The following is a 24,217-nucleotide window of genomic DNA, read 5'->3' as shown; positions in this document are numbered from 1 at the left end:
TCTCTCAGCCTTTCTTTGTAGTAGAGGTGCTCCAGCCCTCTGATCAACTTCACGTCCCTCTGGACCCACTCCAACAGCCCCACATCTTTCTTGTGCTGAGGGCCCCAGACCTGGACACAGCACCCCAGGTGGGGCCTCACAAGGGCGGCACGGAGAATGGAGTCTCATTGTTTCACTCCATAGTAACACCGGAGTAGGCTTCAAAAAAAAAAATGGGGTAGATTTTGAAAACAATATTTTGAAAAACTTATGGAAAGTATGGGTGGCTGTTACTACAATGATGCTAACTGGTCTCTAAATTCTGTTGGTCTTGCTATTTATTTGGGAAAATAACTGGTGAGGATTGGGGGAGTTTGTGAAAGGTTTAGTGGACTTGCCTTAGCTCACAAGGTTGTGAAATTTTGGTCACACTCCAGCTGTGGGAGCCTAGGTGAATATATTGAGGAAATATATATCAGAAATATTATAAAGCACTGTAGTCTTGGCTGTTGTGCTTCAGCAGAATATATCCCAAGCAGCAATTGTTTCTTTTAAGTTTTTCCATATTGGTCATACTGAGATGTATTTTGGAAGCTGAGGAGCTGGTCATGATCCCAAATGAAAAGCCAGTATCTATTTGTTTCAGTTATGGGTCTAATCTTGTTCTTTTATATTGTTCTTCCTGGAAAATTGAATACATTTGTTAACACAATGAAATGCTTTTGAATACGCTTCCACGAATTTAGAGATCTACTAAGGTTTGGAAGTGTTTGGTCTGCAGTCCTTTAAGATTGCTCCTCATGGAGTTGCAACCTGGTTATCTTGTTAGTGAGATAGTACTAGTATTAAATAAAAAAAAATCAACTGATTACAAAACTGATACGTGTTTCTTAAGCTTTCTTCTCTACTGAGGGGCTTTAATTTATTTTCAAAATTTTTTTAAATGTTCTCATCTTTTCAGTGCATATTGCCTATGTGAGATAATAGACATTGGAGTTTTATTCTGGTAAAGTATCTGACTCTAAGATCTATTTTTATGGTGTAGATGTGATGGTCTGCATTTTAGCTAGCTGTTTTGTAAGGAGCTTTTGGATGGAGTTCAATAAAAAGAGGGCATGGAAGCAGTAGCTCTGTTCTAGACAACTGACTCAGGTCTGATAACTTACATAAAGGACAGGTATGTCAGAAACTGTCAAGATAGAAGACAGAATTAGGGACAGTTTCCCCTATTGAGGGGTGATGCGAGAATGTTTATTTCAATTCGGACATGAAATGGAGAACTTTTCTATTCCTCTTTTAGTACTTGTTGCAATTTTGGATGAAATTACTATTTGGAAGATTGTTATCCACACTAATATCCAAAATTAATAGTGCAATAGCTGCCCCCAAATATTTTGTATCATGTCTTCAGAACCCGTAGAAATTATAGTGAAATCAATCTAAATGACAATGAAATTATTTTTCCTAATATTTACAAGATGCCTACTGAAGCACTACACTTGATGTTAAAAGAGAGATTGGAGTAAGAATAGAAATGGAATGGTTAAAATGTTCATTATTTGTAAAGTGATAAAAATCTCATAATACAGAGGAGCCTGCTTATCCATTCCAGCTTTCTGTGGGATTCCTGATTTTGAATACTGTTTTGATCTTTATAGTAGTTGCAGCAGGAAGCTATTGAGATTAGGCAGTATGTAGGAAAAAAACGATTTTTAGCTGCTTTTGAATTCTGTATCTCAAAGTTGGACATTAGACATTTTGCAGAGTAATTCTAGTTTTCTGTATCTTTTTCCTTCACAGTATAAGCAAGAAACAATAATGAATACCGAGAAGATTTGGATCCTCAGACTCTTCCTATTTAACCTCCAAGGACTTGGCTATACAGAAAACTTGTGCCGTGAACTTTAGTGAGGTATATATAATGCATCCAGTAATTCTCCTACTACTGTGCTAGCTACGTACTTGAAAAAGGACTTTGTACTGGCATAGTTCATTACTCCTATAAAGGAGAATAAAAACAAGGATTATGCTAGTCTGTGCACATGGATAAGAAATGAAGCTCTCTATCAAAAAGTGGGTGTTTGCATGACATTTTACGTTTACATTACATGATCCGTGTACATTATGTTAACTTTTATGTAGTTGAGAACAATTCTGTGGTGAAGAAATTTAGAGACAGAATGAATAAATCTAGCCAAAAAAAAAACGCTCTCCTGCACTCTTGTTGCTCAAATATGTAATAAAGCCTCATTAAACTTTTTTTTTTTTCCTCCTTCATTTTACTGGGTGTTTTTAGCTTTGTGTGAAAAGTTGAATTACTGAATCATGGAGCACAAGCACTGCTTGAAGCTAATGGCCACATTTCTTGAATACAAAGTTTTATGATTCAGGATATCTCACTCTTGGAAGGTAGACAGTGAGGAAGCATGAGATTGAGCAAGCAGCACTTCCAGTCAGCTTGGGGGTATTGATGATTTCTTAACTATCATTACTTTTTTTTTTTTTTTCATGCAAAACTTTGACTTGGAGTTGTCGACTTCTAAGGGTGTATTGCAGGACAAGTACAAGAAATGTGGCAGCATTGAATTGCATAGGTTACTCTTTAATGTTGAATGCTTACAATAAGGCAGTCTGAAAATATATAATTAAAAATCTCTCTCTCAATTTTCTTTTTTAACAAGGTTTTCTATTACTTTTCCATTTTTTTAACAAGAGAGCATCAAGAATTAATTAGCTGCTAACATCTCAGCAGTGCCACAAAATTTGTCTTGCACCAACTGAACAAAAGAATGTGTTTATAGTTACTCAGCTCTTGAATTGGAGTTTGGCAAGATCTTCTCTTCAAACTAGAAAACACACAGATGCAATTTCATATTATTTAGGAGTGTGTTGTGTTCCTTTTTTTTTTTTAAATTTTAAATAGACTGTATGAACCTGCCAAATTTTCCACTCATTTTGTTTCTCTAATCTTTGTGACTAAACTATTTATATAATATACATGGTGGCTAAAATTACTACTTAACCGGGAGCTCCTCTGAAACATGAAATAATAAAGTGCATACAACTTAATGGCAAATCAAATAAAGATGGATCACCATTTTAAAATGCTTATTAAAATGCTTTAAATCCTTTTTCTTTTTTTTTTTTTTTTTTGAAACAGTATGGTATTGTCATGTTAGGCACAAGGCATGTCTAACTCATGTCCCTGAGGAAGAAAGGAGGCACTCTGAGTAATAGGGACAGCAAGAGCTTGCCTCATGATTCTTGCACAATTTGGACACAGTGCCTTGCTGGGAGGAGCTGCAAGCACTGGAGAGGACAGGATCATCTACAGTTTGAAATGATCTGGAGAAGTCAGGGAACAGGGTGTAAATACAGAAGAACATGTACGAAGTAGTATGCTAAGTAGAAATAATGTGTATAAAGAGAAGAAATTAATAGGTAAGGTAGTGAAAGATCTACAGCTTACAGTGCTAAACACGAAAACCAGCATCATGCTGTTGTGACAGAACCAAGGGTTGTATCAGGATACAAAACCAAAAGCATTGTGTAATGCTTCCATTCTTCTTAGCACTGCTGAGGTATCAGCTGGAAGGCCATGTCCTCTTTAGGATGCATCTGGGAAGATGTGGACCAGCTGCAGAGAATGTGGGGGAAGATAGTGGAAAAACAATACTAATCTTGGGGGCATGAGGGAGTGGAAGAATTTGGTCTGTTTAAGGCAGAAAAAGGAAGAGAGAGCAGTTCTCAAATGTTAAAGAAATTGTTTACAAGATGAAGGTAATCCGTTATTTTCTATGTTCATAAAGATATGACAGACTACATTATACATTAGGAAAGCTGACTAACAGCAAAGATGGCTGAGTTTGGTTTAAGTTTGCCTGCACATTTTGTAGAAACTATCTCTGAAAGATTTTTAAATGGTTTTGACAAACATTTGTCAGAAATGGTTTGGATTTAGTTGAAACTGCCTTGGATCTTTCAATTCGTCCAGGCATTATTTTACAAATGGCATCTGTTTTCACATTCTGCTATGTTCCTGTCATTATTAGAGAGGAAATAAAGTTTCTGCTTAGTTTTACCCGTTCTGTTCTGCTGAGGAACTTGGTAACTGCTTAATTAAATACACAATTCTTTTTTTTTTTGCTTTACAGATCCTCTGTCCTTTTTTGCTTTTATCATCCCATTCCAGTTTTAGCAGCATGTCTTTGTCAGTCTCTTTTCCTTTCAGATTTCTCATTTATTCTGTGTTATCTTTGAATCTTTTTAACAATTACCTTTCCATACTGTGTAATATGTTTTCCAGCTTTGCCTTGCAAACACCTTCATTCCTGTGAATGCCTTATCTTACCCGCTTTACTTCAGCATGCCAGCATCCTTGTACTTTGTTCTTTCACTTGTTCTTTGTCTTTTTTTTTTGTCTTTTTCTTCCTGTCATTTTTTTTTTTTAGCATAAACAAGATGGTGTCTCTTTTTCTTTGTCCTATATCTACATTACTTTTAAAATATCAATGTTTAAGATCCTTACAAAATACAGTTTGATGGGAAGATTATGAAATAAGTGAATACGGTCACTTTAGGTAGCCTCCACTTAAAGAGTGGGTTTTGATATATCTAAGGAAACAAGGTGTATGCTGTCACTGTATATGGTCTGTCAGTGCCCGTCCTCTAGAAGCTTTTGAACATACTGTCCAATTTCATCCAGATTTGACAGATAGGTGGGAGTCTCAAAGTTCTTCCAAGTTTCATGAAAATTGGCAGCTGAGGAGGGGGAAGAAAGACCCAAATTATTCCCTCGACTGTAAGAAAGGAGTTATAAAATAGCCCTTTACATATTCTGTAGGGTAACAGTCAGCTGAATAATCCACTGTGCTTTCGGTTAGCAAGCACATGTCTGTAAAGCTCCCATACAGTCCTAGCACGTGTGCACGCCCAGAAGGGAATACCAAGGGAAGCTGTGCTGGTCAGGCTCTGTGTCGCTGGGAGGAACTGGGTTTCTCTGAGGGAATGTTGCACAAAAATACAGGGGAAACCAGGCCTTGTTATTGAGTCTAATGGTTATGGGAACTGCTGGCTATTTTAGGCTGTAAAATGTTTTTAGTGGCTTTTCTCTGTTCTTTGCAACATCAGAGAGCCCATTAGGCATTAAATAGTAACCATTTCTAAATACTAAAATGATTCATCTGTTGTTATTTCTGGCTTATCTTCATATTTTTTTTGGAGAACCTATTCTATCCTTCCAAATTTGACTGGATCAGTTCCACCAGTCCCTTGACCCATTTATCTTTTAATGATCTTTTAAGATACCAGGGAGGTCTGAGGAGGCAAAGTAGACCAAAAACGATATTGTTGGTAGTTCAAGCTAGAAGCATGACAGCGTGTGCTAAAGAAATTCTTGGACTTTTTCTTTGCATCCCTTTGTTGCAGTGCTGATAACTACAGATTCTTGTGCAGCATTTAACAGATTAAGAAAATGCTTTAAGTTTCCAAGAATTAAAGCTTTCGACTAGAGGTGATGTCTGTGTTTATTTTTAACTGAGATTTATTTGTCTGTTTATCTGTTCTGTATTGCCAAATTGTGAAATTCCAATGTTTGTATTTCTGAACATTGAAATGAAAGGTATTGATGGCAATGAACTTGGTGAGTATAAGGCAGCTCTGAAACAACTGATACAGAACAAAGTTATTGAGCAAACAAAGCTAGGAAGGGAAAAAAACAGAAGAGCTCTAGCGTTGAAGTAAAAACATACAAGTCCAACTGTCCCGCTGTTCATCTGATTGGCAGGGTTGTGGTGTTTATTTATTTATTTATTTATTATTGTTTTTTTAGATGCCTATGATTCATTCTGGGAGCTGATAAGAAAGTGAAGAGGAGTTTGTAGCTAATTCACAGGCTGGTTGAATTGAGTTAATTTGTTCCTGCTGAATGCATGTTTTTTAATGCTGTTGAGACAATTAGGCTGTTGTAAGACTAAGTGTTAGCATGCCTAGAGCGCTTTTTCCTTTCCTACTATTTCTTGAAACTAAAGAAACGAGCAAATTCATCCTTATTCAATATGAACCTTATTGCAAGTGAAAAGAAATAAAATAAGTTTGTCACATGCTGTTTCTTTTTGTTGTTTTTCTGAAATTTCTGTAGCCATTTCTGAATGTTTGACTATTTGTGTATTATTATAAAATAGTATTTTGAATCTAATGACAACAACAGAACTGGCTTAATTATAAGTAAGTAAAAAGATAAGCACTACTTAATGGTTTGATAAAATGCAAGATCTGTAAATATTTGATCATTTTTTTTTGTTGTTACTTCATTACTCTATTTTTAAAAAATGAAATTCAGAAGTGTCTACATATCTAATGCTCAGAATAGGAGATGTGATTTGTATGAACATATGCGGCAATTATGCCAAAACTAAATTTCCTCAGTTCTGTGGTTACTATGGTAACCAATATTCACTGTATTTCATTTAGACATATACAACAGAAGAAAATGCTAGGTTTAAAGTTTAATAATCTTTTCAAAAATATTGCGCTATAGTACATGATATTTTAATTATGGATATGGGGACGGATCAAATAACTAACATGCTTAGTAGCATGAACGTTGGTAGTAATCATCTTTAAAATATATTTGGATGATTCTTCTGGTAATGGAATTTCGGATGCTTATTTCTAACAATTGAATTGAATTAGTTTTTTGCTTGAGCAGAGAGATTGTTCCTACAACTGTCAGGTCTCTCTGACCTTCCAGGAATAAGGAAGAGATTAATAATTCTGTTGTTTCATTTCTGGCCTTAGAATATGTGAGGAGGGACATTGAAATAACAAATTAGGTAGCACCTTTAGTCAAAGGTAGTTACGTTTTGTGAGAATCCATGTCACAGAATGTGAGAAGCTCTTAAGGCATTTATTTTCTCAATGCTGCTTGATAGGAGAGTAATTCCTCTTTTCTGATTCATGTCACAGAGGTGGAACTCGAGAATATATAATGACAAAGTGCATCATTCGAAACTGTGGCACAAAGGACCTGGATTTAATACCCTTATCTGTTAGAGATTTACAGTTGTTTTTCACCCTGTTTAATTGTCTGGTTTTTATTTTAGAGTTCATATTTACACTAAGGCCTATGGCAAAAGAATAGGGATTAAGTTCACTTACATTGCAGACTATCTAGTTGCAGTGAACCCCAAGAATAATGGAATATTGGACAAAAATTCAAATTGATTTTGATACAGAACTATCAAAAGTATTTGGGTATTTATATGATAGTGGCAAAATCTCAGATACAGAATATTTAGTTTTGGACACCAGTAGAAGTTTGTGAGACTACTTTATTGATTTTATGTCCCTGGCATATAGTGGCTAGTATAGTGGACAATTTCTTCTCCAGAGATCTTGTTTCTGTGAAAGAAATAATTCTGATTTTTGTTGTTGTTGTTGTTAGTGTTGGTTTATATTAGCCTGTCTACAAGATTCTGCATGAAGTCTTGTTTTCAAGTGTGAGACCTAGTTATCACTATAAAACATTTTGATGTTGCAAACTGCTATTTAAACAACACTGTGTACTATTTTGAAATATCCACACTAAATGTAGCTTGAGGGAATAATCCTAGGGACATTAATAGTTTCTTGCATATTCTGAAGTAAACCTGGGATACATTTCAGTGATTAAAATGATTCACTGCATCGCCTGAGTACAGGCAGAAATTGTGCAAGAGGTCCTAGGACCCTAACACCAAATGATAAAATGCTGTATTTGCAGAAAGCGAGCACTTGGAGATCAGGAAATGATAGGGTAAAATGAAGATTGTTCACGGAGTGTTAGCTCCTTTAAACTATGTATTAGTTCATAATTTTTATTTATGCTAACTGCATTTGGGGGAAGGAGGAAAAATTCCAACACAAATGGTATGGCCACAGTGAAGCAGGAATCAGTAAAAACATGTCAAACAAAATTCTCCTGTAATTTGGCCATATCTGTTAGTCTTATGAGATAGATAATCTCAATTTGCCCGTAGTTCGCTTAATGATGAATGAGAGTTTTGGTGGAGAGGTAAGTATCGGAGTTGATGACGGAAAGGTTCATATGGAATAGGCTATTTATGGAATGTATTTATGAATATCCCCAGACTCTGCCTGGGGAATGGTTTTTATGACGAGAAATAGTAGTAGTAATTTATGTTACATGGACAGTAATTCTAATGTCTGGAGTCTAATCTCTTTCACAGAAAAACATTTGTCAAGAGTTTTACTTTTAACAGAATTGTTAGTTCCTCATCTTTCTGTTAGAGATATTGACATTAAATGTTTGATGTTAGCAGCTGACCAATTATTTCTATTAAAGTAAAATACCAAGGAAATAATTTAAATGTTGTATTTTTAATTTAGCTTTAGTCATATTTAATAATATATCTGACATATATTTTTAATAAGTTTATATACATACCTGATGAAACATTCACAATGCTTTTTTTATGAAGTAGTATACAATGGCTTTTGAAAGATATGCTCTAGGAGTATGGCTTAAAGTAATGGTTATCTTTGGCAGAGTGAGAAAGTCAGTTTGAATGCTGTAAAATTATTTGTGCAGAATAACACTTCCTAGAGGTCGGAGGTACATATTACAGAATTACAGTGCTAACTCACTAGATTTGACTTACTGGTCTGGGTAGGATAGTATCAAAGAAATTTGTTCATTTGTATATTTATAACTACAGCTATGAACATACATAGTTTTTATATATATTGAGGCTAAGATTTTCAAAAGATACTAAATGAAGTAAGTGTTGACTAATTTTTTTTTTCCAAGCCTCAGACTGACACAATACTTTTGTCATCAAGTGTGGATTTGTACAATATATTTTTTTCAGTGGGTTGTCATGTACAGTGAAATGTCTTTTGTGTTCTGTGTAACATGAATGATTCTGCATCAGGCAAATGATGTTCACACCTTGTTCTTAACACATGCTTGTATATCAGATAATAGTCTATTTTGTACCTCCTTCCTGATATATTGCTGGCCTTATAAGAAATGATGAAGTGAAACTGTTTCTTAAGCTTTTTTTTCTGGATTTCATCCTTTTGTATATATGGATTTTCTTCTCTTTTCTCCTTGCTCTAAAGCTATTCTGCCTGTAGATACTTATTTTCATTGACTTTCTGAGAGTTTAAGAATCTTTTGTATTCCTTGTGGGAGTTAGTGTGGCCCATCAGGTCTGACTGTTAGGATAAGCCAGTAGGAGACTAAGGTATTGCTCTGCTGGGTCCAAGAAGCTTACATCCTGTCACACGTAGAGTTAAATATGCTTGCTTGCCAAGTTGGCATATTTCTTTAAGCAATGTTGAAACCCACCAATAATTGTTTCAGGCAATAATTGTTTCAGGAAATGGAAAAAGCTACCCTTTCGTATGCAAAATAGATTGTTGTTGTTCTGTGTTATCTATCTGTTGAGTGGACAGTGGTTCAGTTGACAGGTTTATGGACTTCCACTGACAGTTTTGTAATGAAAATTCATCTCATAGGTTATCCACTCTACACATCTGTCCAGTTAGGGCTAATTTCCACTGTTGTGGGATTCAAAAAAAAATGTGTAATTTAAAAAGCTGGGCCACATAGGTTGAAATTTGCCTGTCTTGTTTTTATTTATTTATTAATTTTATTACAATTTCATTACTTATATAGGTTCCACTGGGCAATTTGTAATTTCAACTGGTTAATTGCTGTCTTTCTCTTAGTAGAAAAAGTGAAAGCAGGTTTGCTAACCTTTAAAGATACTATAGATACATATCACTGATAGAATAAATTTTATGCTGATGAAAATAAGTGGTTAAAATGTGTATTTATGTATATATGTATTATTATTTTTCTAATTATTAGGCTGCGAAGTACTACCAGCAATAATGTTTGAAACACAGTTGATTTCCTGTTCTTCTAAGGACAGTGATGAGCCACCCCAAGGTATGTCAGATATGTCTTCTATAATACAGATTTCAAGTAATTTAAGGAAGGGCTTAGATTTAAGACATAAGTAATTATTTTATATTTTGTATTTTAATAGTGTGCAGTGCTAGTCCTCTTTCTTGGTTATCTGTCATGCTGCTCAAAATCCTTCCTAACAATTATGCATTTGTATACTTTGAGTGTCAGTCATTGGTGTCACTCGATCCTCTAATCATAGTTCAGTTTTTCTATCTGGAGAAAGCAAAATTAGCTGCATTTCATGTCATCTAGATTTAATTTTTTTAGATTGTAAAAAAATAGTGAATGGTTCCACTTTCACACTGAGTTATATTTCTAACTTGTTTTTACAAATGGATTAGAAGATTTGTAAAAATGTTTGCATTTACCAGGGAAAACCAAAGTAAGAGAAAATACTCTTTTTATGTTGTTTAAAAGCTTCAATTTTTTTTTTAAACTAAGTTATTGTTAGTTACATTAATGATGTAAAGAAAATAAATATTTTTACAACAATATTAATGTTCATTTAGTAAAACGTAAAAACAATAGCAGAAGAAACAACTAAGTGAAATTGAATTAATATTGATCTGGAAATCTGAACTTGTATGTTGTGCATCAGAGTATAAGAAAGATCCAAAGTCTATATATGCTTTGTTAGGACAGTAGACATCCTGTGAAGGCTCTAGAAACAAGCAGAGTGAGATCCTGTGAGGTTGTTTCTGATACCATTTTTAGTGGGCTTCTTTTCAAACAAAATTTTGCAAACCATCTTTTCCATTCCAGTAAGCAGTTTACCATAAGGTAAGGTTAGAAGGATGTTATGCTACCTACAGGCTTCTAGTCTTTTAGTCTGACACTTTTAATCAAGATACTAAGAGTTTATTCTTAAAAAACAAAACAAAACAAAACAAACAAACAAACAAAAACATCTGCCCACAAACTGTATATGAAGGTTGTCTGTTAATCTATCTACTTTACTGTATAATCCCTATTATTAATATTGTTATTTTTGGTTAATCTCCAAGGCCCCTTACAGCATTGTGTCTCCCTGAACATAATTAGGTTAATGTTCCATCTTTGTAGGACAACTGCTTATACTTTTTCATAGGTCTAGGTTTCACTGTCTTGTTCTGATTCCTGACACCTTTCATTAGCGATCTCTGCAGTCAGATTACCATTCTGTGTATTAATTAAATAATTAGCATTAATATTGTGACACAGTATAATTTAATTATGTCATTATAAGGCTAGCAGAGTTTAAGAAAATGTAGTTGTTAAATCTGCATGTTCTCATAACATACCATTTAGCTTTAATTTCCCAACACAAGAACTACTGTTTTGGAAGTTCATCCCTTCAAAAGGTTGAAGCAAACACTGGCTGGAAATAAGTATTGTATGCATAAGAGCAGCCTAAGCTTGCCTCTTCAGGCCTTGAGACCTTTTCTGTTCTTCTCTGGGCTTTTTTTTAGTAGCTGACAGCTTTGCCTTTTTCGTTTCTGATATTATTTTTTCTGTTTGGACAAAATCTTCACTGGGGACTAGCCTAAAATCATCAAACTCAATTAATTTGGGATTAATTATATGAAATTAATTATAGCAAACTGTATTCTGACCTTCACCCCTTTTATCATCTCATCTTTTTGAAATTATTCCTTCATATTCTTCATGCATTTTTGAGTTTCTCTCCTTGTATTTGAGATTGTATTGAAAAGGAACAATGTTTTCTGCATAAAGTGTGAATAGCAATAGATGCAGCTGTTACATTCTCTTAGTCAATGTCAAGACCAAGGTTTACAGAGTTCCAAATTAAAGGAAAAAAATAATGTATCAGAAAATCTGGTATCAACCTGCATGTAAAGTTTAGCAACCTTCTATATTCTCTTTCTCCAGATGAGAATGAGTGGACCACCATAAGGCAACGTAGCTGTGCTTTTGTAAACACTCCATTACCATGTATTAATAAGGCTATTTATCACATTCAAGAGTTGGAAGTAAAGATGGAGAAATGTTTTCAACAGGTACATTTGTGGTTAAAAATGGCCAAGTCCTTTTTTATATAGCAAGTATATTTTAAGTAAGATTCCTATCGTGATTTCTATTAAAAAATGTTACTTCAGTTGGTATGTATGGTCCAAAACAGTGTCCAGCAGGTTTTTTTACTAGCCATGATGCTTAACAGTCTTAACATCTGCTTAACAGTTTAGGCAAATCAAACTATCTCACAGCATCTTAATATAATATATCAAATATATATTAGTAAATTCATATATGACAATTCAGAAGCACACAGAATCGTGTTTTTTCAATGATGTAGATAGTCTGCAAAATATTTCTTGATCCTAATCTTGACTAGATACTCAGTGATCTCTGTGCCATTTTCTGTCACTTACAGTAAGCAATGTTCTTTCCTAAACGGTACTTAAAAATTCCGTGATTAAATATTCTTTACTCTTATGTTCAGAGCCGTGAATTTGAAAATACTATGGTTCTGTTTCTAGCAATATATGATGTTTTCATAGCCTATATAGATTTTGTGTGAATAGAAACAAGAATAGGGGGTAACTACAGATGGGTAGGTAGATGAAGAAAAATGCAATATATTCTGTTTTAAAGTATAGTAAAATCTTCCCATTAACTTCTTTGAGAACATGATTAGTATTATTTAAATAATTCACTTTACTGGAGGAGTGTTTTCCAAATGTTAATAAATTCTGTATATGTCTACACTGCAGTAAAAAGATCTGATTGCTACTTTTGCAGACAAGTTATATTTAAATAATTTATTTTGAGTATCGACCATAGTGCCATCATAGCAGCACATCAGGAAGACTATCTTACATTAATCTTCCAAAAACGTTGTTAAACACGCTGCAGGGAGATTTCTGCAACTGCAGCATAGATACTAGAGGAATCCAAGGTGTATGAACTATAGTAATATCTCAATTTACAGCATAGACTTAAGTGGAAAATTTTATATTGTCTCATTCACCTGTACTTAAAATGATGAACAGTGAAATGATTTTAGTGTTATAATTTTGTCATTAATATACACGAATTAGATGGATAAACACTAGATGTTCATTCATATTAATGCATATGCAGTCTTATGCGTGTTTTCCACATCTCTTCTAACTTTGTGAGTATACTTAATACACAGAGCTTAAAAATAGTTTAAGGCCTCTAGACAGTGACATCATTACAACTATAACTTAAGGTGAAAAAAATGGGGTGACTTCAGTATCTGTATTTCATAAATGCTTATAAAAATCAAAATTAGGAATATTTACTGGAATGAATATACTGCTACAAATATAGAGAGTCTTGGACTTTACTAGGATAAATATGAATTTATTTACAACTCTGCTAGTAAATTAAGTATCACCAGTAATGTGTCCGGTTGAAATGGAAAACCTCATATCCGTATTGTTAAGTTCGTCCCCTGCAAAACAGGTAAACAGTATGCACACTGTTTAGGGGACTGGTTTTTCACTCTTTCCAGTTCCTGAACTGTGCTTGGAAACTGGGAATGATTTGCAGATATGGTAATTGTAGCAATTGGGTTTTGTAACAATCTGATGATGTGGGTGGTAAAGTTGCTGGGCCCAAAGGGCCTGGCAGTTTTTTACTGTTCTAAACATAACCCTAATGAAGAAAAAGCATACAAAGTTCAGGAAGACATTTTCCAATAGTTTTGAGATTAAAAACAAAGTATCAAAGTTAAAAGAGTAGCAAGGGTATTAACAATATAAAATGACTTAAAAGAATTACATTACAAAATTAAGTAATACGTAACATGTATCTAAAAAAATTTGGTTTCATTACCTACCTTTTGAGATCATTACACATTTTTTAAAAATTCAAAAGCTTCGTATTTATTTTAAGATGGTAAGAAACGTACCTCTGTATGTAAATTGATTCGATCCTCTTATGATAAAAAATTCAGTGGCCTTTTTATTAGGAAACAGAAAAGGTATGTATTATCTGAGATGTATGATGGAGTTTTTGTTTTACTTTTGCAGTATGACCATGTGTTTAAGGAGGAGAAAATGCCACGGTAAGAAATGTATACAAAACATGCAAAGAAACACACAAAATTATACAAAATGATGTATTTGTTTTAATGTCAGGTAATTATTTGATGAGAAGTTAGTCTGACTATAAAGTCTGCTCTGTGAACTATAGAGTTTACCAAGTTCTTCTGTTGCATAAAACATATCTGAAGTATTCTTAGTACATGCAGGAGCTGGTTATTTCAGGAGCCCTAAAGTGTTTATGGAGTATTTCTTATATCCTTCCTATTCAGTGTTTAATTTTCGAAGTAATCTCATGTCTCAGGACCCACGTAAATGATGAATTTCTGTTGGTAAGAGTTGTTCAGCTATTGATACTTCTGAAATTGTGCCTCACCTCAGGTACTTAAATACAGCTCATTGCCCTTATTTTAAGCTCTCATTGCTTTAAGTTAGAAGATACCCAAAATAAAGCTGACTCTGTGACTTTAAATTGTATTATTCATGATGCGGACTACTTTATAATGTAGTTCTCATTACAAAGATTAAAAAGAAGAGTTTGAAGAGGAGAAAGTATCTCCTACACTCAGCTTGTTGTCCTGACTGTTTTGAGCAATGAACGCTCTATTTCTCTGTATATTTTCACTCTGTCAGATGTGCCTACTGAGTTACTTTGTGTTCAGCCTACTTAACCTGTTCATTGAACTCCTGCTTCTGTATCTGATTTGAAATCTCTTCCATCACCTAGTCGAAGTTTTCCTATCGAATATTTTTCTGTTGTTGCTGATGTTGTTGTTGTTCTCTTCCCAGTACTTTACATGCATTTTCTGTTGATCTAGGGAGGCTTCGTTCTATTTCTTTCGGTCTGTTTTTGACATAAGGTTTTTGTCTGTTATTTCTTCATAGAAACACCAAATGTCTGTGGAGTGCTTTCAAATCTGCACTTTCACATTATGCATGTACGTGTGATGTACCACAAAAACAGATTTCATTTTGTCTTAGGTGCATGTGACAAACATGTATGTGCTCTTTAACCTGCACATGCAGGCATAAATGGGTGGTGGTTATCTTTCATCCTCTTTCTTCTAAACTCCAGTAGGCTAATGAGCCTCTTGAGGTCACATGAGAGCTGTGGTTCGCTTGTGTTCTAATTTGTCTGTTTCGGTTATCTCTTTTCCTCTCTCACTTGCAGGTTAAATTTGTCCTGATCTCATTTTAACAATGCCCTCCTCTTTTTTGCTTTTGAGTCTCCCAGGATTTCAAAAGCTTGTCTGTTGGAAACTGATGAAGCCTTCATATCTCTAAAAAATCTTTATTTTTTTTTTTTTCATTGTTGACCCTTCAGTGATGACTTACCTTAAACTGATAAAAGTGAAACTACATCTAACTTGCAGTGCAAAATATATCTGTGTCTGATAGTGACCCTCAATGCTTCTGCTGTTTAGAAGAGTTTGGAAAGTATATATTGCTCTGCCAAGTTCAGGGCTTGGTAAGAGTAACAACTTTTCCAGAACGGTTTCTCACAACAGTTTCAGATGTTAAAGAAATCTCTTTCTTGTATTTGTCTAAAGAAATGTGAGAAAAGCATATATATGGGAATTGTACAATTAAGAATTCTTCTGTATGACTCGCAGTGTCTTTTAGCAATTATTCCGTTCACTTAAACCAATGTTTAAATGTGTAAGACTGAAAAGATATACTTTTGACTTAGTGAAAGTAATATTTATGTAACAGTGTTAATTTAAATTCAGTCTAAAATTTTAGTGACAGTGGGTTTTATCCACAGGATAACAAAACAGGTCAGCGCTGAATCTAATGAAGATATCTGGTTGTCATTGGATTTTCAAGAAGCTAATGTATCTGGTGAAGGTAAAATGTTTTACAGTACTCACTCAGTGGTTATAGTTACTTACCCTCATTTAATATATGCTTTGCATTTAATAATAGTTGTTAATTACTTGACATATCTTATGTAAGTGATGAGTGTGTCCTTTGAAATCTGTGTATTGTCTGTCAAGATGAAAGATATACATTTAAAATGTTATATTAAGTACTATTAAATCATCCTGTTTGCAAGACAGTAATTTACATTTCTGTATTTAGATTCATACTGTATTTTAACGCACGTAGGAGTTGAACCGGTAAAACTAGTTATGCTGGTTGCTGGAAAATCTAGATATTTTTTTTTTCATTTAATTTCAATAAAACAAATATCTGCACCAATGTTGCAGGGTTTTCATAATATACTCCTGAAACAGAGTTCTATTTTTTACAGTTTGTTTCTTTATTCAGATTATACTTTTTAAAATTATTTTAAGTATTAGGGAGATTATGTGCATTTTTTAAGCCACACTACAACATTTTAATTACTGCTAGCCTGAGGCAATCCTGTCTGCAGTAAATTGTGTTATTGTTGATGCCAGCAAAGTCAAAAGTTCTTTCCAGTGAAAGTAGCTTAAGTAGTAATCCTTTTTTTCAATGCTTACAGTTTTAATCAAAATAATTTAGGAGATTAATGATTATTGACTGTGGAATCTAAATGTGAAGGTCTTGAATTCCGTAGCTTATACAGATAAGGATAATGGAAGACGGCCTCAAAAAATCTTGTATGGAAACAAACAACTCAGGCATTCTTGATAGCCACATTTCACAGAATAAGATGGCGATGACCCATTTGTATTATGATTAAAAACAGTGTTGTTTGCTTTCGAGATATTACACTGAATATTCTCAGAACTCTGAAGACTTTGATACTTTCTGGGGAAAATGAAATAAAAAAAAACAAGTATTATTTAAAAATTGATATAATTATGAACTTGGATGATTACTGACCCAAGCAACAAGGCAAAAATGAGAATTTGGTACCATCTTTATTAATATATTTTTGTTTTACTCTGCATTTGACTTAAACTGAAGGAAAATGCTATTGAACATACAAGTTTTATTTGCAACTAATTGTGCTTGCCTTGGCGCTAGCTTTCTATTGAGAATGCAGCTGGAATAAAGAGTGTATTTTTAAGGTTTCATAAGAAAGAATTATAATGTATTTTTAAAAAGCAATGTAACTAATTGTGCTTACCGTGATACATGTGGACAGGCCAACTTTGTGTAGAGAATGAAGCTGGAATAAAAAGCATATGACTAAGCTTTCATTAAAAAAAATATTTTTTAATGTATTTTTAAAGACAGCAAGACATTAACCTTGAAGCGTGAAACAGAAGCTTTGCTATTGGAAGTTACTGAGCTAATTAAGCGACTGGAGGCCGATCGTGAGGAGGCAGAAAAAGCTTTGGAGAGGGAGAGACAGCGAAGGAAAAAGCTTGGCATGGAAATAGATTGTATGTCACTTTGGAGGCTGCAGCAGCTCCCTGCAGCTGTGCAAAAAGGTATCAGTATTGAAACTAAGAATATTTGTTATTTTTCAGTAAGTACATTACCAAGAATAAGAATTATGACTATAGTTGTGTTTAGTGTAATAGAACTACAATATTTATGCTTCCGAATTTGGTATGCTTGAATATGTATCCATGGGGAAAAAAAAAAACAAACATAATGTACATTAACAGAATAGTTAACATTGTTTGAGAAATAGCTTAAGAGTAAACAAGACACTTAAGATTATGAGAGATACTCAGTTTGTGTCAGGGAATGAGAAGTTTAAGCAGAATTACAAAATAATGCAATGTGCTAAAGTGTGTATTAAACCATAAATTTAAAAGATAAGTTTGTTTAGAAAAAAATTAAAATGTGATAAATTTGCATAAAGTATTTATGTGAATGGTTTGATGTAACCATTGATAGATCTCCTTGAAATCCCAGATTCTAAAGACATTCTAAGGTATTCTGTGATTAACTGGCATCTATACAATAGAATTAAAAAAGAAAAGGGAAAAAAAAGCAGCTACTTCGCAGCTGTTGTCTCCTGACTCATGAGTCATACTGGGAAACAAGTAGCATTTGAACCTAGACTTATAGCCTGTTGCCTGTGGGAAAACATATATCTAGAGGAAAATTATAAACATGCATTAGCATTATCAGTGCTGTATCATATGTCAAATGTCGTTCATATTCATTGACAGTCAGATGCTGTGATCGAGGGTGGATTTCTCTTTCCAAATTCTCATTTAACTATTACAGCTTTTGTGTGTATGTGTTCTTAATATTGAAAAAAGGTGACAGCAGTCTTAAAATCACCTCTTTTTATTTGTGATGACCTGTTCTTTTTAAGCTTACTATCTCTTTGCTCTTGAGACTTATTCTCTGATCTTGCTACTGTGTAGTAAGTACTGTGACCTCTTCTCTTTGACCATGTTTATTACTGTTTTTTATTAGAGAGCTGTGTATAGTTCTGGAACAACATTTCACTGTGCTTTTGAGTGCAAATATGATCAAAGTACTGTAAAGAATCTCACACAGCTATTTATCAAATCACGTTAGGTGTTTGTAGGAAAAACAAAAATAATTTTGAGAGCTCTTAGTGGAATTACAGTTCAGTTCCTGAATAATTTAAACTTTTTACCAATAATGAGGCACTTGCTGGACTAGACCGTTGTTAGGAACTATAAGCTATACCAAGGTTTGTTCTTCTCTTGTATGCCTTGTCAAACAGATATTCTGCCCAATTTAAGATGTTAAGAGAATCAAATACCTTCTTTCTTGGTGTTTAAAGAAACAAAACATGGCAACAAACAGTGTGTAAGTCACAGTGCAGTCTACCAGAGCCCTGATTACAGGTTTTAATGAATCCTTTTGAAAGTGAGTATTAAGGAGAGCTTCAAATGACAGCTAACTCCTGGCCTCTGAAAGACTGTAAAGAAACTTAACTGCACAATACTCCAGAATAGCTGAGCAAAAGAAGAAAAGAAAAAACTGTCTTTGAAACCACAAAACAGCCTCTGTGAAAAATCGTTACACTTCTGCCTTCTTTGGTTGACACTTTGGAGTTTCAGACCTGTATGAACACAAGCACCAGCCTCAGGTGTGTGTCAAACTTAATGATTTAAAGAAAATGAACACTAGAGGCCATGCTTAATGATTTCATATTCATGTTGTCAAAGTGAAGGAGTTTTCTATAGTGAGAGAAGAATGGAAGTTCTGAAGAAGCTTATAGAAGTCAGTTTGATGCAGGATCCAACATAATTCATTTTCTACTTCATTTAGAGAGTCTTTTTCTAATAGAGATGCTGGTGATAGGGCAGTCAACAGATGTAAAAAAAGATGACTGACTGTCTTGGAGAACAGATTCCATGCACTGAATTCAGAAGATCCATTAATTATGATGAAACAAATGCTCAAGCAGTTGTTCTCGGAATACTCATTTGCCTGTATGATTCAAGCTATTCAGTGCCAACAGAGAATGGCAAACTTTGTCGAACAAGATTTTTGATCTTTGTAGTATACCTGAGTAATGTTGTAGTAGGCTAACCACCAAATTCTTGATTTTTGCTTGGGAAGAAGAGTATGTATGTCATCATGGTAGTGAACCCATGGGTTATGAAGGGGACCATATGTGTTTCGTTAGTAAAAGGTAAAGTTTCACAGCAGTGGAAATGGCTAGTGTGCCAAAGTATACCAAAAGATCATGTGGACAGGATGGTCCTCCCGTTTCATGCCCAAGGATAAGAAGGTAGAATATTTGTAAAATCAGTAAATCAACATATTGTGGCTGGCAACCCACATACCTATTTGACCATTTTGACTATTTATTTTAACACACACACCCTTTTTTTCTAAATAGTTCATATTCCTATCTATCTTTCTACTCATATATATATATATTCACATACATATATATATGTATGTGTATAGTTTATATTCCTATAGTCAGGAAATAAGCAAGAACAACATCAAACCATCAAACTTCTCAGCTTTTTCTACAATATGGCACCATAATGTTTCAAGATACCATGCTTGTATATTGTCAGAGAGTAGTGGGTGTCTTGGAGGCTGCCAAAACTGCCTTGGAACTATAGTATCTTTGTTTCTGATTTTAAGGCCCTTTTTTTAGATCCTTTACATTTGCAACACATCACATTATGTGAAGGTACTGCATGACTCTCTTAAGTCTTCCAGTCAACTATAAATCTCCCAATTCCTTTTTACAGAAGTGCCCCAGGTTATCCTGTAGCTGCTGTGGGAGTAGTTTATTATTTTTATATCCAGATGTCTAACAAAATATACCACAGCAGCAAACAATAGTAAGGACCTTAGAAAATAGGAAATGAGACTTTAATGCATATTTTTTGGCTAGCAAATTATCTTCTATTTTCATAATGAAAACTGTTGATTTCTGACAAAATCTAGGTTCTTGAAGTTAGAGATGCAATGGTCAATGTGTCTTCACTCAACTGGTTTTCATGTGATTGGTAACTATTTTAGCTCTAGAGCTTCTTCTTCTTCTTTCAGTCTACAGTGCTTTTCTTACACTGAGAGTAGTAGAGCAGTATTTATAACTATTCCAAGAAAAAGACCTCAGAGAATGTCAGTCCAATCTTCCCAGTTGTGTTTTTGACTACTTTTTACTGTCTTGTTTAAGTAAGTCGTAGAAGAGGAAAATACAGGCTCTGAACCATCATGGTATTCCATTACATCTGTTTGTTACTATGCTGCTGAACTAAAGTTAGAGGTGGTGGGACACCAGTTAATATTCCCAGACACTAATTTGAAAAGCATAGCAGTGGTTTCTCTATAATCTTCCCATAGTTTTCAGAATGGTATCAGACGCCAAAAGAGATATAAAGATGGAGAGGAAAAGAAGTGGCATATAGTCAGTCCTAAGGTACTTACTCTGGTGCACATCATCCTGAGATTTTGACAAACACCTCCCTCACAATCCAGGGTATGGTTACGGTGCAAGAGTCTTTCATAACTGTGTTTATTGATGGGTAAACACTGTGAAAATGAGTGCATAATGAAGGCAAGCCTGTACTTGTTTAGTCCCAAACATGTTCTTTTTCTTTTTTTTTTTTTCTTTTTTTTTCCTAGAAAGGCAAAATGTGAAATTGGACACATCCCTGAGAATATATGAAAATAATTTTTTGTTTTATGTTTATTTTCTTATTTATTTATTTATTTTCGGCAATGGCTAACTCAGATTGGAAACAAGAAACATCTTAAGGTTTTACCAGTTTGCAGAGATTGTTTTTTTGTCTTTCTTTTGTAATCAGTTGCCTCTAAGGGGGAATTTATAACATCCTGAAAACAAAGGAAGAGATTGAATAAAGAACTAGAATTAAAATTCATTCATAGGGAGATTAGAAACTGCTTGCAGGAAAAAGGCCTATGGCAACTGAAAGGTCAAATTTATAGAAGCAAAAAAAAGCTTCAAGAAGAGTTGATAATAGAGCTTCATTCTCCAGCACAGTATTTCAGGATTTGAACTGCAGAGATGTTACTTTCCAAGTCAACTGCAGTGATGCAAAAAGCAGTGTGTATATATATATATATATATATATGTATATATACACATATATATACATGTGTGATGCTATAAAGATCTATTACTCTTACATTGCTGTTTAGCATTCCCTGTAATTAATCATATAATAACATAATATAAAAAAAAGCAAAAGTTTGGAATAGTAGAATATACTGAACACATTGTAAATTATGTTAATATATGTGATGATACAGCGTATCTATTAAAACAAACAAAAAAGCAAAAAACAGCATGAAGTTTGGCTGTGAAGATTAACCAACTCTCCCCCTTGATATATCAGTAGACTATGGCAGTATGATGTTGTGTCCTTGGAGTAAATTTGTCATTTTCAGGATTATAATATTTCACACTATTATCTATAAGACAAAAATTATGCTAAAACAGAATTGAGGATAAAGGGAAAAGACCCTCAAGGATGTTATAATTATCCCTAATCTAAGTATTACAAACCCAGGAGATTCTTAATTAAGAGTTTGCATGACCCATTCAGAGTAGGCACAAAATCATGTTATTTCTTCAGACTTCCTTTGATTTCCATTACTGCTAGCTCCTGCTGCCTTTTTGTACTGTAGCACATTCAACTAATTGCAGTGACATAACCCATCTTCAGAACTGACCTTCTCTGAAATATAACAAAAATCCAGTGCAATACACATTTTATTCATCTTCCTGTTAGGCGTCACTTAGTATGACACAGAAAAGCCACTTATTCATACAAAGTCCCTTTAACTTTTAGTGGCAATGAAATAATAAATTTGTAAATTTGTGATTTACATCTTGTTAACACAGCAAATTTTATCCAATGTTAAGGGATTGCACTGGATATTCCACTTCTCAGAGCCAGAGAACCGTTTTTTCTCTGTAAAATGTACCGCACTCTCTCAGATTTATAGCAGTTTACTCCTGCTATTTTCTGTTTTTTTTTTTTCTCTTTTTTTTTCTTTTCTGATAATCTTACTTTACTTTCCTTAGTTTCATACCAATACTTTTTCTCTATGTAGAACATGAACTGCTGCAGGACTGTTATGACACAGTCTGTAATAAGCCTTTTTTTTTCTGAGCAAGATAAAATACATGCTGTCATTCAGCAACCAATGATCTAGTTACATATTTTCTCGTAAGGCCCTTAGGAAATTTATGCCAGAATAGGAAAAGTAAATGCAATGAACTGAATTAACACTGACACAATTCTGTGTGGCAACATGAATACGATCTATCTGATGGCTTCAAATGTGTATCTTTAGTCTAGCTTTTCTGAAGCCACATTTAATTCAGGAAGTGTCCCTGAACTGAAAACAGTTGGCATATTAAGATGATCTAGGATATATACTTGCCCTGTTCTTCTTCTGCATCCATGTATATCCATTGCTGGTGGCACAGAAGTTCAGTACAGCTGTTTTTGTCTGGTAACAACCTCCTCAAGATATAACTTAAGGCCAGATGTTTTAGTTTCCTTCATAAACACAAAACCACTCCTCACCTTGAGAATTTGCTTGAATGATGCAGTTAAATTATTAAGTATGAGTTTCAAAACAGTTCTACCGCTAATGTAGTATTTGGTGATGTCTTTTGTAACCGATGTCCTCTGTCAGCCTTTAAAGTATTTTACAGCAAAATTTTGCAAGTCTTGTACTCGTTGTTATAACGACATATTTCCTAATCTCCCTAAGTATTCGTGGTTTCCCTCAGATACACATTTTGTTATGCTGATTATCTTTTTAACAGAATATGAAATGTGTGCTCAAGATACCTTGGAGCTACGATGGCATTTTGATTGTAAAAGCCGTCAGCTGCGACAGGTAGAAGCCCAAATACTTAAGATAGAAACAGTCAACAGAAAGATTCAGGAGGATATAGACTTCATGAAGAAACACAGCCCTCTGCTGGAAGAAAAGCTAAAACTGGAGGGTGAAGCTGTGAAGGATGTATTGCTGGCTTATGAAAAGGTGAATACAAATCATGCAAAGACATTTTTATTAGGACCTTTCCACTAGATAAGTTTGTACCCTTTTAGAGAACAGCAGTATTTTGGCATTACTAGTCTGTTGTAAATTTTGTACACAAAGACTGAGAATTGTGTGCCTGTACCATTACATACAGAATCAGTGCAGACAGAATCCAGGGAGGATAATGCTGTTGGCCTTTAAATGCTTCATAAGCATACATGGAATGTAATTCTAAATTTGTAAGTTGATTCAATGTGGATTTTTTTTTGGAAAGAAAGATAAATGTCATATATCTGATGTCTGCATAAATTCTTTTCAGGTTTCTCAGTCATCAAGTTTTGTTCCAGAATGTATAAGTGTTAGAAGTTGTAAAAAGAAACTAAAACGTAATTATTTTCAAGTGCTGGTGTCTTTTTTTTTTTTTCCTAATTTATCTGTTGGTAGTATTTATTGATAACAATATTGATAATAATATCTTATTTGTTGATAATAAATGCCTACAGTACTTAATTTCAGACTGAATAATCAAAGTTTAGCAACGTTGTAGGTAGTTTAAAATTGACATCTGAAAATGAGTGGTACTGTGTTACCTCAAGTATAGATTTTAATACTAATTACTTTCGATATATGTTTTGTAGTTGCTTTTAATTGCAAGTTTAGAGATGAATCTCTTTAAAGATGCTGTATTTACACTCTAAAAATGTTTCATGCTTGTGGGTGACTCTTAATAAGAATTCTTGATCTAAATTTGTTTTATTTTTAAATTCATATTTTGAGGAATCAAAAAGCATGTCAAAATACTTCCAAAATTAAAAAGAGTTAATGGCACATTATATAAATATGAGAATTGTTATAAAGTCCTTCTGATTCATTTCCTTTTTCTTAA

General features: G+C 33.9%; 1 protein-coding gene across 9 annotated transcripts in view; it reads left to right on the top strand.

Moving 5' to 3' along the window:
• CCDC178 (coiled-coil domain containing 178) overlaps window positions 1–24,217 on the top strand; it is a 181,039-nt gene that overhangs the window by 586 nt on the left and 156,236 nt on the right. For 4 of the 9 annotated variants that reach the window (XM_048049358.2, XM_048049355.2, XM_048049359.2 and 1 more), the window contains exons 2-8: window positions 1,780–1,891; window positions 9,857–9,937; window positions 11,828–11,955; window positions 13,957–13,991; window positions 15,734–15,816; window positions 17,133–17,333; window positions 23,111–23,331. In XM_048049358.2, coding sequence (XP_047905315.2) covers window positions 9,880–9,937; window positions 11,828–11,955; window positions 13,957–13,991; window positions 15,734–15,816; window positions 17,133–17,333; window positions 23,111–23,331 — 726 coding nt within the window. In that variant the 5' untranslated portion in view covers window positions 1,780–1,891; window positions 9,857–9,879. Of the gene's footprint in view, window positions 1–905; window positions 986–1,779; window positions 1,892–3,139; window positions 3,760–5,809; window positions 5,873–9,856; window positions 9,938–11,827; window positions 11,956–13,956; window positions 13,992–15,733; window positions 15,817–17,132; window positions 17,334–19,294; window positions 19,475–23,110; window positions 23,332–24,217 lie in introns of those variants that run through there. The other 5 variants (XM_013184955.3, XM_048049356.2, XM_066992901.1 and 2 more) reach the window with 5 other exon arrangements.

The sequence above is a fragment of the Anser cygnoides genome, chromosome 2 (genome assembly GCF_040182565.1).
Source record: "Anser cygnoides isolate HZ-2024a breed goose chromosome 2, Taihu_goose_T2T_genome, whole genome shotgun sequence".
NCBI classification, from domain to species: Eukaryota; Metazoa; Chordata; class Aves; order Anseriformes; family Anatidae; genus Anser; species Anser cygnoides.
This window is presented reverse-complemented; position numbering and strand designations above follow the sequence as displayed.